The sequence below is a fragment of the Corvus brachyrhynchos genome, unplaced genomic scaffold, assembly GCF_000691975.1.
Source record: "Corvus brachyrhynchos isolate BGI_N302 unplaced genomic scaffold, ASM69197v1 scaffold305, whole genome shotgun sequence".
Lineage (NCBI taxonomy): Eukaryota > Metazoa > Chordata > Aves > Passeriformes > Corvidae > Corvus > Corvus brachyrhynchos.
The window spans coordinates 922,992-937,807 of record NW_008239284.1 but is presented as its reverse complement, the minus strand read 5'-3'; the positions used below and the strand labels follow the sequence as shown (position 1 = coordinate 937,807).

Here is a 14,816-nt window from a genome sequence, read left to right as displayed (position 1 = left end):
CGCCCCCCCTCGCGCGGTGGGGGCGGGGCGGTCCCGCGGAGCGGCCCCGGGGGCAGCCAGGTCTGCCGGGCGCCGGGCGCGGCCGTGTCCGGGGGGCTCCGCCAGTGCGTGGGGTCCATGTGGGCCATCATGGGCTCCTCCGGCGCTGGCGTGACCACGGGTTGTGGCCCAAGGGGTACTTCAGGAAGGCTGTTGATGGGCTGGAAGGTGACATACCCTGAAGGACAGACACTGAGTTAGGGGATAGGAGTGGCCCGAAGAGGATGAGGGGTTCCCATTATCCCCATGCGCCTCCGGGGGAATGGGAAGGAGCCTGGAGGTCAGTGGTGTAGAATGAGAATAGCTCGAGTTGGAAGAGACCACAAGGATCCACTCCATGCACATCCCATGGCTGTGCCGTCAGCCCCATCGACAAACTGGCCTGCACAGAAAACCCTGCACCAATCTGAGCTAAATAACACTTATATATTCACCTAAATGGTAAAATATCACCAGCCAAGTTAAAAAGTAGTAAAGGGGAAAAAAATCCTCAATCCTTAACTCCACGTGGCTGTGTCTGTCCACCCCAAACAGAGCCCCCTCCAAGGAATTCTTGCTCTGGCACCGTTGCTGCTCATCGAGGAAAGGATCTGCTGTAACACTGGCTGGAAAAAATTTATCTTACATCCAGCAAATGTGAAATATCTCCACTGTGAGCCAGGGGCAGAGCCCTGTGATTTGAGACTTCGCAGGGACAGCTGAGCTTGGCAACTTTTGTCTTATTTCCCCTTAAAGATCCCCCATGCCGTGGCTCCTCGAGTGCCCCAGCCCTGGTTCAGGCACTTTCTCTTCCTCTGTGCCAGCAGTGAAGCCCATTTTTCCCTCCTCTGTGGTTCCAGACGAGGATCACTCGTCTACCCCACAGCCACCTTTTCCTTGTTGGAAAACTTTTATTATGTCAGCTTTGTCTTTTTAAAACAAACCAAATTCCTTCCATTTTTGTGCTCATAGGTCGTTTCTTTTCCACCCTCTGGTCATTACAGCCTTCCTCTGAGCTCCCCTAGGGAGCACATCTGCATCCCGGGGCTGAGCCTGCAGGATGAGGCACCGTCTTCCAGCAGAGGCTCCATCTGCAGACAGTCCGTTCATCTGCAGTGCTGGATTGGTGTGGGACTCGATCTCAGAGGTGTTTTCCAAGCTGAATGATTCCATGATTTCTGCAAATCTGCAGAAATCAGCAAAATCTGCCCATTTTCTGCACAAGTATAAGCTTCTGGTGGGCATTTAGCTTTGCAATCTGCCCAGAATCACAGAATAATGTGTATATATTCTGTATATAACTTATAAAATATGCTCTATGCAACTGAATTATCAAGTGTCCAGGCTGGCAACAAAATAAAGAAAAATCCTTGATTAAAATGATTCTTCAATCCAGAGTGCAAATTTTAAAGCAGGTTTACTTTTTACTTCATTATTAATGAGAATGTTGCATCTACTCTCTCCCACAAACCAAAGGAAAGGGAAACTTAGGTTGTTCTGTACTTGAGAAACCCCTAAGAGGTCCTTTTTATGACCCTGGGATTTGCAAACTGATCAATTCTGAAAGGCTGCTCAGTGAGGTGCAAAATGAAAAGCCAGGAGAGCACAGTGCTTTTGATTTGAGTAAATATCCCCATTTTCAGGTCAGGTTCCTGGGGAGCCCACAACCAGTTCCAGCATGGATGATGGATAATTCAGCACATCCCTGGCTGATCTCATGGAATCACAAAATATCCTGAGCTGGAAGGGCCCATCAAGATCATCCAGTCCAACCCCTGGCCCTGCCCAGACCCCCCAACAGCCCCACCCTGGGCATCCCTGGCAGCGCTGTCCAAACGCTCCTGGAGCTCTGGCAGCCTCGGGGCCGTGCCCATTCCCTGGGGAGCCTGGGCAGTGCCCAGCACCCTCTGGGGGAAGAACCTTTCCCTGATATCCAACCTAAATTCCCCTTGCCCAGCTCCAGCCGCTCCCTGGGTGCTGTCACTGGTCACCAGAAGGAAGAGATCCCCCAGAGCAGAGCCTGATTTCACTTCCAGCAAGAAAACAAATGGGGTTGAACTGATAGAAAGCAGCAAAGTACTTGGTGCCCATCAACGAGGCTTTATCAAAGCCAGACCTTGAGAAAAAGTCTTGAGACCGAGTTTGCCAAAGGCAGCCACAGGCCTGGCACTGCCATGAGCTCTTTGATCTCCATCACATAAAACACCCAGAAGGACACCAGGCAGCACCTGGGGAGGGTTTCAGGGATTGCACGGGGCCAGCTGGACAGCAGGAGCTGTTGGGGACCTTATCAGCACAGCCAGGGGTGGCTCCCCATGGCCACGTTCTTCAGGACCTCCCTAACGAGCAGCGAACGTGAGCTCTGGCACTGGCAACCAGGAGAGAACCAGAATAATGAGAGAGCAACTCGGTCAACTGGTTAGTTGGGTCTGTCCAAGCTCTATTTTAGTCCAAAGAAATGCAAATTCAAATCTCCAGGAATTAAGCCTGTAAACACCACCTGTGTAGTGGAGGCCTGGATCCTGGAAAACAGGGCCAGGAGGAGCAGAGAGGCCAAAAGTCTGCAAGAAGCTGCACGGCACGAATTCCCCGTGAGAAATGAGAAAGCAACACTTTGGTGTGGCATCCCCAGGGAAATAAAGACCCAGACCCCATATGGGCACATCATCCTGGAGGAAACTCATTCCCACTGCCCAGGGCATCCACAACAGCCACGGCTCAGCCACGGGATGGGACGTGGCAAATGTCCCCAAAGGATGGCACATCCCCGAGGGGCTGGTCAGGATCACAGGGCAGCTCTGCTGTGCCTGGTTTGGGGCTGCTCAGCACGGACCAGGCACTCTGCCCAAAGGGCTGGGACTTGGTAGGAGATTCCTGCAAATTCCCAGTGCTGGGAATCCACATGAGCCTGTCTCTGATGGAGGAGATGGGGCCTGTTAGCAAAGTGGGGAAGGGAAAGAAAGGAAAAGGATGGAAAGGGAAAGCACAGGAGTCCTTCTGCTGTGCTGAGGAGGAGCAGCAAGAAGCAAAATCAATCCCAAGCTGTCAGAGCTCAGAGCTGAGCGAGGTCTGCACCAGGCAGGTGAGCCAGGAAAGGATCTGAGGTAGGAGACCAGATCTTCCCCAGAAAGATGGATTCTAGCCCGTGGAATTGTGCTGGGCTTGACAGGGATAGAGGTCATTATCTTTGCAGCAGCTAATACAGGCCATGTTTGGGATTTGTGAGCGAGCAGCTGTGTGGGGTTTAGTTGCCAGCCAGGGTTAAACCACAACAGGAATTCTGGAAGAATCAGGGAGTGAGTTCATAATATGCCATAAAATCACTTATCTTCATCTAACTGAAGATAACCTGAGAACTCAAACTCTCCTCTCCACAACACAAGAATCCCCATCCTCACAAGCTGAGGCTGAGAGCTCCAACTCCTCACTCTGCTGCTCTCCAGGTGTCAGTGCTCCTACACCAGAGCTGTGATTGCTCCGAGGAAAATACCCCATTTCACCCAGCAGCCTACCAAGGACGGGTGGGCACAGATCCCAGTACTGGTAATTAACCCTGTGCTCATTAGCAGGGTCCATTTGCTCACCTGGATGCTCGATGTGGTAATGGAGCTCAAGGAGGTTTTCCTTGTTGTCCAGTGGTGCCAGCACGGAGCGATGGCTCTTGCTGACAGTGGGATCCATCAGCACATCGTGGGTGGTTCTGCCGTAGGTATTCCCAAACCTGAAGGTGAACTGAGGGACGTAGCCCCCATAGCTGAGGAGGAAACCGGAAAAGAGCCATCACCGAGGCAGCAGTGGGAGCTGGGGACTGGTGGGATAATCATGGAATCCCAGACTGGTTTGGGCTGGAAGGGACCTTAAAGCTCATCCAGTGCCACCCCCTGCCATGGGCAGGGACACCTCCCACTGTCCCAGGCTGCTCCAAGCCCCAATGTCCAGCCTGGCCTTGGGCACTGCCAGGGATCCAGGGGCAGCCCCAGCTGCTCTGGGCACCCTGTGCCAGGGCCTGCCCACCCTCCCAGGGAACAATTCCTTCCCAGTATCCCATCTAACCCTGCCCTCTGGCAGTGCAAATCTGCTGCAGAGCTTTTGTACCCTGGAAAGGCCCTGTCCAGGAGCCCAGGGAAGGTGATGGATGGGATGTGCCCGTGAGCCCGGGTGGAGCCGCAGCGCAGGGGCAGAACCGAGACCACATGTGTGGTTACACAGGAGGCCGGGGGCAGTGTCTGTGTTTCACACACATGTTCTCATCTGGCAGCATGAAAACTGGCTCAGTTCACAGGCGTGTACAGGCACAGGCCTTTGGTTCATGGAGAAATGCAGGATGAGGTCAGGGAGCTGCACCTGTGGATGGGAAACTCCCAGCACAGCCTGCAGTGGCTTTGGCAGCACCAACATCCACAGTCCCCCAGTTAAAATATCATTTGCAGTTCAGCGTTTAAACTTTGCAGTGCCTCTGCTCTGACACACAGTGAGTAGCTGAGAAAATCCCAGTGTCTCTTGTTCAGTACTGAAACTCAGAAATCAGAATAATTCCTCACTTGCACCCTCCTCTCTCTGCTCACAGCAAGGAGTGGGCCTGGGCTGGTGAGTCCACCCAGGCACTGCCTGGCACAGGGTGGGCACAGCGAACGTGGTCAGCCCCGGGAACAAATACAGCTCTGGTTGTTTGGGATCTCTCCGCTGCCCAAGCCCTGGGATGGGCACTGTGACTCGGTGGTGGCCGAGGGCAGGGCAGATGCTGCAGCTCTGGCTCTGCTCCGAGCCACCATGAGAAACTCGAGCTGCTCCAGTCTCAGATTTCCTAATGGTGATGTTATTCCAGCACTGAAGAAAGGTAGAGCTGCCAGTTGCAAGGGACAGACAGAAATATTCCATCAATGAGCGCAGCGTGGATCCGGGGATAAAGCCAGATGATGCATGAGGATCATAAGATGATGAGTAAGTACTTTCCCTTCCAAATAGTTTAAACAACAGCAAGCAGAGCCGTGCATTTACTCTTGGCAGGTTTCCCCACTCTGCACGCAGGATTCCTCCCCGGCAGCTCGGTGGCTCATCCCCAGGGATTCTCAATGAGTCTTGCAACACAGGGAAGCAACACCAGGATGATAAAACTGAGCGAGGGCACAAATGACACAGCCCAAATAATTACAGGATGGCTGGAGGGATTTTGATCACGGACAAAATAATGGTTGGGCTGAGAAAGGGCTCCGTTCCCCCGCGATTAAACACGAGGTCAGCTGAGCGAGTCGGTCTGGGTGCACAGAGAGGGATCTGCCATGGAGGGAGCTATGAGTGCTGCTGGTGAAAGCCTGGGGAAGGGACCAGCCTCAGCAGGGCTGTTTGTGCCCCTGTGCTGAGGTGTTGATCCCTTTTGGGGATCCCTCTTTGGGGGTTCAGGCTGGTGAGCACCAAAAACCCGCTCGCCCGAGGCTGAGCCCGGCTCACCCTGCCCTTGCTCAGCCCTATCTCCTCCATCGCCACTCCCAGGCTGCCACCCAAACCTGCTCTGCCTCCCTGGTCGCCAGCAAAGCCTTGGCCCTGGGCCCACCCTCACTTGTCTCCAAACCCTTCCCAGCTCCGCAGAGCCAGGACAGGGCTGTGCCCAGGATTCATGGACTGACACCTTCTCTGCCCACCCAGACCTTCCCAAGGCATCCCACTCATTGGGTTTAGGCTTCCCAGTGCTCTTGAGCGCTGTGGTGGCTTTTCAAACTCCTGCTGTGACCATTGCCTGGCCTGAGTGTCAACAACGTGCTTTGGTGTTCCCGTGGTGTTTGTAGGTTCAGTGGCACAGGCAGGTGCAGCACATGGGACACCTGGTGACATCCTGGACACAAACCCTCCTCCCGTGACACCCCAGTGCAGGGCTCTGCTGATGATGCCCTTCAGGCAGCTCTTCCTCGCCCTCAGCCACCCAAAGCAGACACAAAGCAGCGCCCTCAGCACCCACGGGGGCTCAGGGGGTGCCCTGAGCCTGCACAGCACCAATAAATGCAGCAGCAGCATTTGGTTCCTCCTCCAGAGGTCGAAGCAGCTCCGGAGAGGAGCAGCCCCAGCTGCTGTGTCCATACCTGGGCTTGGAGCTGCCCCTGAGGGAGCTGCAGGCAGCCAGGGGTGAGCAAGGGAAGGTGTTGAGGCTTTTGGGGCTGCAATTCCAGCCATGGCTCCCTCCTTGCTGTCCCTCGTCATTCCCAAGCTGCTGCCAGCACAGCTTTGACAGCACACACGGAATGTCCCATCAGATGGCCACAGCAATGCAAAAAGGAGTTTAAAACCCCCAACCTCAGAGCTTTTGTGAGTGGGAAGGTACAGAGATCAGTAATGGAAAATGCTGGCTGTCACTGTGATGGGAAGGGCTGATTTGGTCGTCACTGCAGGAGCAGCCTTGAGGAAACCTGCTCCACCCTCTCCCTGTGGCTGGGATCTGCCCCCACTGTTCCTGCCCTGCACCCACAGGACATGGCTGGCATTCCCTGTGCCAGGGCTCACAGCCTGGTTCGCCTCAGCCTGGGCTAATCCAAGGGATTCTGTACCCACAGCAGCTGCTTTTCCCTTGGGGACCACCCAGCCCTTCCCACCCCCTTTACACACCCAGACCAGGTCTCACCCCACACACAGCTTCTTAATTCACAGCAATTCCCTTGTTCTTCCCATTCATATCTTACCTTCTCCCCTGTAAATCATTGCCTCATATCCAGGGTTTCTTCTTTCCAAGCCTTTAGAGGAGAGCATCACAAAAAGCTTTGGAAAGAAATCCAACTACTTGTGGAGTAAATCACTAGACTTTCCAGTCCCTGACCCAGCAGCAGGACAGGGCTCCAGCCTAGTGACCAGAGGGTGTCACATCTGTACAACCATTTACTTAAAGGAGACTTCCAAAAATCCTTGATGCAACTATTACGACAGTTTGGAAGCCAAACCCTGCCCAGTAGCTCTGGTGGCATTTGGCAGCTTAAAAGAAATGGGAAAAAAGAACAATTTTGGCTTTGCTGTCCACACACTATGGCGTGGTCTGTCACTCTACCCTTCTGTAAGGTGCTGCTTCTCCTGGAGCTCTGTGTCCTTCAGAGCACTGTTACATGGGTTATTGAATTGGTCTTTAAGAAAACCCAAAACATCACGAGTCATAAATTCTCCCTGATCCCAACCAGAGCTATTTGCATTGGAAATGGATGTTTTGCATGAACTTACCCAGGGATGTGGTAGGGGTTTCGAGGGAAGATGCTGCTTCCCTTGTAGGATGCCATGGTGATGTTACAGCTGGTGGTGGGGAGGGGGGGAAGGAGACGCAGCTCAATGCGGTCACCAGGGGAGCCTTTGTGATGTCAGCCCCCACCAGGTTCCATCTGCAGCGCAAAACCCCTCAGCTTCTCCTGGACACAGCTCTTTCTTTCCCCACCTGGAAGTTTTGGACAAACACAGGAATATTACAGCGTTTGTCAGGTTGCCTGAGGGCTCCCAGCCCTGGAGACAGCAGTGCCAGATGTTCCCCGTGAGCGGCCCCAGCACAAACACGTGTCCGTGGTTCACATCCAGCACCAGCACTCTGGAGAGCCCAGCTGTGCCTGCCTGGTCAGGCCATGTGCTCCTGCTCCCAGCAGGGAAAGCTCGAGGCACAGGCTCAGGGATTCCCTGGGCTCAGCCATCCCTCCTCTCCCCGCTCCCCACTGCCCTCCCGGCCTGCCTGTCTGAGGGTGGCATGATCCTTCACTGCCTGATTCCTGCAGGGTAAAGCTTGCTCCCATTCCCAACACAACGTGGCCACGTTGCCTTGCAGGTGCTGGGTTTCTCCCTGCCCAGAACAGGGGCTCCTGTTTGCTGAACAGCCCAGACTGGTTTGGGTTGGAAGGGACCTGAAAAATCACCTTGTCCCACCCCCTGCCATGGGCAGGGACACCATCCCAGGCTGCTCCCCGCCCCAATGTCCAGCCTGGCCTTGGGCACTGCCAGGGATCCAGGGGCAGCCCCAGCTGCTCTGGGCACCCTGTGCCAGGGCCTGCCCACCCTCCCAGGGAACAATTCCTTCCCAATCTCCCATCCAGCCCTGCCCTCCTTCATCTTAAGGCCATTCCCCGTTGTCCTGGCACTCGATGCCCTCATGCACCTCCTGTACACTGCACTGATCAGCTCACAGCTCCTGGGGAATTAAAACATGGGATATTTTGCATGTGAACTCAGCACTGGTCACTGCTGCAGTTTAAACTTCTTGCATGTGTGATGTTTGAATTAAAAATTAAGTATTTATGAATGTGCTTGACTTTTAGACATCTCACTGAGCTGAGTGTTCTTCAGCCCTGCAAAAAGTACAGAGTAGCTTCTGAAGCTGAAAATTATTAACTTCTTTCTCCCTGAATTCCCCTCCCAGCTGACTGGAATTGCAATTGGAGCTGCAGTTGCACTGCTGCTTATAGCAGTTGTTGTGTTTGTCGTGTACAGAAGAGTGAGACAGTCTAGTAAGTACTTGAGAACCATGTAAGTTTTCAAACCAGTTTTCCCATCAGTCTTGAGTCTTTTTGTAATTTTCTGCGGTAGCTGTTTGCTGTAGGGGTGTGGTTCTTGCAGGACAACAGCTTTAAAGGGTGAAGAACTTGTGTTGCTTCACTTGCCCAGGTCTGAACCCAGAGCTGTCCATGCAGGACCTGCAGGGTTTTATTTCTTTGGTGTCTGAGCAGTATCAGCCTCTGTGAATTATGCAAATGGTTTCAGCCCTGCTGTGATTTCACTGTCACAGTAAGGAGAAAGGATTGAATTAGAGGTTTCCCTGAGGAGATTAAAACTACCCACTCCTTCTGTCTGTGTGGAGAGCCCTTTGTCTCCTCCAGGGCTAAGGTAGAACCCCAAGCCAGCCCTGCCTTGGTGGGGCTTGGCCAGAGCTGGGGAATGAGGGATCCCAGGGAGGTTTAAGTTCCAAACGCTGCCCTGAGCTGTTCTGGAGGCAGCAAAGTCACCGAGCTGTGCTCAGGTGTTCTCCCCCAGCTGCTAAAGGTGGTTTCTGATGTGCTGCTTCTGTGTTCCAGAACAACTTCAGCCACACGTGCCTCAGTACAGGTTTTCCAAGAGTGACACAGTGATGTGTGAGGGGCAGAAGATCATTAGGAAGGTGAGGGCACCTGGCCCAGGGGGAGGGAAGGAAAGGAAAGATTGAAATCCAGTTTAGGAGGTGTAAAGTTTGCAATACTTGACTTGCTGAGCCTGGCCCAGGGCCTTCAGCCTATCAAATCTCACTGGGAATTTGTGGATGTTTCAGAACTCCTGGAATACTGACTGGATTGCTGATGGAGCAGCAGTAGCTTCTCCTTTTGGTCAAACCTTTCTTTTTTCAAGAACATTTGCAGCCAGTGAAGATAGAAATAAATCAGTGAATATCTAACTCCTGTATGGAATTGATTAAACATCCCAGAATCCCAGACTGGTTTGGGTTGGAAGGGACCTTAAAGATCATCACCTGAAGGCCTAATTTCCCTCAAACTTATATCTGAGAAGATAAAAATGCTGCTTTGACTCCTGTCCTTGGTGCCTAAATGGAGAGATCTGATATCCCCAGCCTTTATAAAATCTATTTGAGTTTGCCCAAATACCTAAGCTCTGAGCAGGGGCAACCCCAGGGGCTGCCAGGGGTACGATGGCTCAGCTCAGAGGGGCACAGTGAAAGACCAAGAGGGAACAGGCACAAGGGAAAGGTCCACCAGGCGCCAGGAAAAAGTTCTTCATGGGCACGGGACAGGGTCAGGGGTGCGGGTGGCATCTCCAACCCTGGAGATTCTCAAAGCCCAGAGCACCCCAAGGGAACTTTGAAATTAGCTCAGCTTTTAGTGGACAGGTTGATAAGGGACCTACAAAGTCTCCTCCCAGCCTAAAGCACCTGATTTTAACACTGAGATGAAAAAGTTGCTTATTGAAATGCAGCACCAACCAACAACCCCAGGCCCATCCAGGTCCCACCAGCCCAAGGGGATTTGGGCCAGCACCTTTCCAGCATTTCCAGAAACTCCCCTGAAAACTCTCTTCTCTGAATGGTCTGTGGCTGCTTCCTCCAAACCCAGGGGTCACACACTCCCCAAAGAGCTACTGAACAGCCACACCGAAATATCAATTCTCAGGGCAGACACCTGGGTAAAAAAAGAAAAAAGGTAGAAATTCACTTTTGTCAAGGTTATCATTAGAATTTATTGGTATGAGACAAACTTTGTATGTCACCATGTCAGTGGAGGAACAGCACATCCAGATGTCACAGAAGCACAGAGGGGACGCTCCACACCCTGGGAGCTCCCAGCTCCGGAGCACAGGGGACCACACACACGGCTGGGTGATACTGGGGACATGTTCTGGGGCAGGGATGCTCCAGAAACCCCATGGCTGAGTGGTTTGCCAGACAACAGCACCCAGCAGGCTGCAGCAGGGACCTGCTGGCTCTGACTCCCACAGGGAAGGGCAGCTCACCCCAGTCACAGGGAGAAAAAAACCAAACCTATGTGGAGGTGAGATTCCAGGTATCCCTGCAGGGAGATGAGAGCACTTGGGCCCTCCAGCTCCCCAGCCCTAAAGGGGCTCAGAGGAGCAGCTGGGGTGGGGACACATCCCCAGCAGGACAGCCCAGCCATGGCTGGAGCCCTCCCAAGGAGCAGACACAGCCATGCCACGCTCCATCCTGGCATCTGCCCATTCAGAAGCAGCGTGTTTCTTTTAGCACAATTATCCCTGTGTTGTAACCACTCAGGCATTCCCCTCTCAGCAGTGCCCTCTCGCAGCACAGCCAGCCAGTCATCTATGCTTGTGGCTAACATGAAAATTATCTTTATAATCTTTACTGGAAATACATCTTATGCTGGATTCTACTTTTTAAACAAAAAAAAAAAAAAAAAAGCCAAGTGCTGAGCTTTCATCTTCTCCCAGCTTATGAAATATTTGGTTTGGTCCAAAGTATCTTGCTAAATGATTAGAGAGGGAATAGCAGAGTATTCCCCAGGCACCTGGTAAATCCACAACGGATTCATTGTAGAAACACACTGAATTCTCTAACTCGCTCCAAATGGATTTCAGAGCCCTCTAAAACCCTCCAAAGAATGAGCTGTTTGTGACAGGACACACAAAAAGCAACCCCAAGTTCAATGAGTAACAGGCCCCGCACTGAGATAAAGGACAGGCCACAGCAGGGGATGTGCCAGCCCAGCCCTGGGGCCTCCTGTGACACAGCAGTGACAGAGCCTGGGCTCAGCTGCCCCTGCCTGGCCATGGCACCAACCTGCTGCACACCTGGAGAGGAACCTCGGGCTCCAGACACACACGTGTGACCTGCGTGCTCCTCCCGTCCCTCTCGTGGCAGCTGTGACAAGTGACAAAGAGGGTTCTGCTCTCAGCCATCCGGTTCCACCAAATCTAAGTTCCCTCTCCCACGTAACAGCATTGATTTAGAGATCTCATATTGATGGGTAATTATACAGGATTAATTGCACATCAGTCCATTGTGGCTACAAGTTCATTAGGTTAATAAATCTACGTAGTGACAGTAGTACAGTATCGGCTACTTCTCAATACAAACTCCCTACCCTAACCTTAATCTGTAGGTCAGAGGAAGACCTTCTAACACAGTGACCTCCCAATGACCTTTAACATTCATTTTCAAAATCATTTTTTCTAGAAAACAACAACAAAAAAATCCAGTGTGGGGAAAACGCACATATATAACCAAAGCAGTGCTTAACAACCACAGGAAAACAGAACATCATCTTGGACTCTTGTTTCAGCATCTTCTGTAGACCCTGGTAGTGTCACTCCCAAAGGGTTCCTAAATGCTCCGTCAGTTCCCAAGTCCATTAAACCATTTCCCAGCTCCAGATGCTTCTGGTCTCTCACCATTGTAGCAAGAGCACACAGAAACACTTGCTAATGTGCACAAGACTTCCATCTGATTTCATGGAACAGCTCTAGAAGGCTGCAGTCTTTCCTTCCAGAAACCTGCTCTCGAGTGGCAGCGCTCTCACTGACCAGGCCTTCTCTTCCAGCCAGGAGAGAGCTCCAAGTCCCTCCAAGTTTTACTCATTCCTTTTGCCCAAAGGTGTATGGGTATCCAATAAAACCCCTCTCACAGTATTCCCAGGAAATGATTCAGAAGAGGAGATGATTTTTTCAACCAAATGAGATCCTCTGGTCCTGTGTGTCAGACCATGGCCAAGAGAACGAGCAGCTGCCATGGACATCCCAACTGAAATAGGGCCCAGACTGTGAGGGACAGGCAAAGAGACCCCAAAGTCACTCTGTTCTCAACAGTTTGCCTCTTTCCTGGAGTCAAATGTTTGATTCCATTTGTTCTAGCAGGAACTGGTGGATCACGTCAAAAGTGGGACGATCTTTGATATCCCTGCTCCAGCATTTCAGCATCAGGTCGAACACAGGGTTAGGACACAGAGGAGTCTGGGAGAGATAGATCTGAAAGGAAGAGAGTCATGGTATTTCAGTGGGGTTTTCACAAAAAGAACTGAGCTTTTACTAAAGTAACACCAAAAGACAGTTTCATTCCAGGTTTACAAGACACAGCCACCATGCAGTGTTTGGAATCCATCCAGCCCCAGTCTGGCAGCAGAGTCTGGACAGAGCCTCTCAAACGGCACCACGGACACTTTGCCAACTTGACTGATGAGCTGGTCACAAAACAGGCCTTTGTCCCCCAGAAAACATCAAGGCTTCTGAGGGATTTGTCTCCCAAGAGACAGCAAAACACAAACCAAACCCAGATTTACCACAATAAAATCCAAGTACTTTCAACTCACCGTAGACAATCCATGAGGCTTTCTAAGCATTGTGACAGCTTGTTAGCAGAGACAGAAAGAACACCTTTTAGAGCTTATCTACAGCACAGCTGAGCAGAATGATTTCATTTCTCCCTCTCATTTTTTAGGCTCACTTCTTTTAGGCTCTTGGCTAATCATTAGTATTTGGGAGATGGTGAGTAAACCCCCCATCATTTTATTTCCCTTTATTCCCTGGTGCTAAAGGTGAATTTTGGGGAGAACTGTTCTGAACTGGCACTCCACAGCTTTGGGTACTGAGGAGATGGAGTGTCCTGTACCACTGGTATCTATTGAGGGCAGCAGCAGTGGGGACAAAATGACACAGAAAAGCCCTTCAGCAGCTGGAGATGGCCAAAGGCTTCCTGGCATATGTGGAGATACTACAGGGAGGATCTAATCCCTGGGAACTAACAACTGCTCCTTCCCACCTCAACTCCCTCCTGCTTCCTCATCTTTCAGAGGCAATGCTGGTGGGAGAGTGCTGACAGAGGAAAGGAGCACGAGGATTGTGTGGGAGAGCCTGGAAAAGCTGCAGACAGGGCAGAGTGAAGTGGTTTAGAATAGGAAAGAAGCAGGACAGGGCAGAGAGATTCTTCCAGTGAGACTCCAAGAGAGGAAAATTGGTGCAGTGAGCCCAGGAAAAGGGGAGGAGAGGCAGGACACAGGTGAGAAGTTGAGTAGATGCAGAGGAGGTGAGGGCAGGGGGGGAGGCCCCGGGAACACCCACCTGGATGGGAGTGGCTGAGTGAAGGAGGAGCCTGCTGCATTCCTTACCTGCCTGCCCTGGCTGCGGAAGAACTCCCCCGTGTTCTCGATGACCTGCTCGTCCGTGAGGAGGCTGTAGGGCTGCTCCTTGCACAGCACAAACATCTCCCACAGGGTGACCCCGAACGCCCACACGTCGCTGGCTGTGGTGAACTTGCCCTGTGGACAGAGAGGATCTGCTCAGCCCAGGTTTGCTTTCAGCAAAGCCCTTTCAGTCTGCACCCTCTGCAGCTCAACATGAGGATGCACCAGGGAAAATGCTCCAAAAAGAGCCAGCACAGCAGGTGAGCTGCTCCCAGCCGCACACACACAAGGATGACAGGGCTGTTTGTGGGGCAGGAGTAGCAAGGGGGGTCCCACAAGCCCTGAGAAGGTTTTCACAGGGGCAAAGCTTTGTAACAGGGAGCAGGTCCCAGAGAAGGCCAGAAACTTCTGTCCCTCCAAGAAATTCTGTTTGCAGCAGAATTAAATGAACTGGGGGGGGTGGACAGCTACTGCCTACGTCCACCCAAAACAGCAGAGCTCACAGAAAAGCCTTTGAAAGGGAAGCAAAGCCCTCAGGGTGAAAGCAGAGCCAGAGCAGACTTCAGACTCTTAGAGAAAGGCCCAAGACAGTTTTGATTTTTGCATGTGTAAGAAGCCAGTGACAATCTTCTTGCAGTCCCTGTTTTCTGTCTTCAAAAAAATGTGCCCAAACTGGCTGCGTTTGGAACAATGTGTTTCTGGAGAAGTAAAAAGAAGATTGCTCAGAAAATAACACAAAACACTTGAGGGGCTGGAGGGCCTGTTTGGGCAGAAAACACCCAAGCCCCACTTCACCCAGGCTTATCTGGCAACCCTTGCAGTCTGTCAAGGTTTGGAAGATGTTCACACAGGGAAGATGGGAGTGATTTATGGTTTAGATGCAGCTGTAACCAGGAAGAGGGTGGTTTTTAGGAAAGCATGGGCCTGGCAGCCTTTATAGCAGAGGTAACTGCAATTTTCCTGGGTGCTTGGAGAGCATGTTGCAAGAAAGTAACTCACCAACTACTATGAGAAAGAAATACTTGGCTAAATATCCTCCAGAGTGGAGGTGTTTGCGCTGTGGAACAATCTGAGGGGAAAAAGCAGGACCCTTAAACATGAAAAAACCCCACAACCTGGCACTCGAAAAACTCATGAAGTTTTGTCCCTGCCCCTCTCAGCTTCCCAACTGGGGAAATAAGCACAGAGAGGCAACCTCCTTACAATTCCAGCAGGACT

The 14,816-nt window shown here is 52.0% G+C and overlaps 2 protein-coding genes across 5 annotated transcripts in view; both read right to left on the bottom strand.

Annotated features, from left to right (window-relative positions):
• FAM166A (family with sequence similarity 166 member A) overlaps nucleotides 1-10,127 on the bottom strand; it is a 16,588-nt gene extending 6,461 nt beyond the window's left edge. The window contains exons 1-4 of the mRNA XM_017740284.1: nucleotides 9,990-10,127; nucleotides 7,213-7,420; nucleotides 3,603-3,772; nucleotides 4-217 (exon numbers count right to left, since the gene is read on the bottom strand). Of these exons, the coding sequence (XP_017595773.1) occupies nucleotides 4-217; nucleotides 3,603-3,772; nucleotides 7,213-7,268 (440 nt within the window). The 5' untranslated portion in view covers nucleotides 7,269-7,420; nucleotides 9,990-10,127. The remainder of the gene's footprint in view (nucleotides 1-3; nucleotides 218-3,602; nucleotides 3,773-7,212; nucleotides 7,421-9,989) is intronic.
• A 692-nt stretch (nucleotides 10,128-10,819) lies between these two features.
• Nucleotides 10,820-14,816, bottom strand: part of LOC103619749 (discoidin domain-containing receptor 2) — a 34,877-nt gene continuing 30,880 nt past the window's right edge. For 3 of the 4 annotated variants that reach the window (XM_017740313.1, XM_008638312.2, XM_017740314.1), the window contains 2 exons: nucleotides 13,584-13,733; nucleotides 10,820-12,447 (listed from right to left, as the gene is read on the bottom strand). In XM_017740313.1, coding sequence (XP_017595802.1) covers nucleotides 12,307-12,447; nucleotides 13,584-13,733 — 291 coding nt within the window. In that variant the 3' untranslated portion in view covers nucleotides 10,820-12,306. Of the gene's footprint in view, nucleotides 12,448-12,788; nucleotides 12,827-13,583; nucleotides 13,734-14,816 lie in introns of all 4 variants that reach the window. The other variant, XM_017740315.1, reaches the window with a different exon arrangement.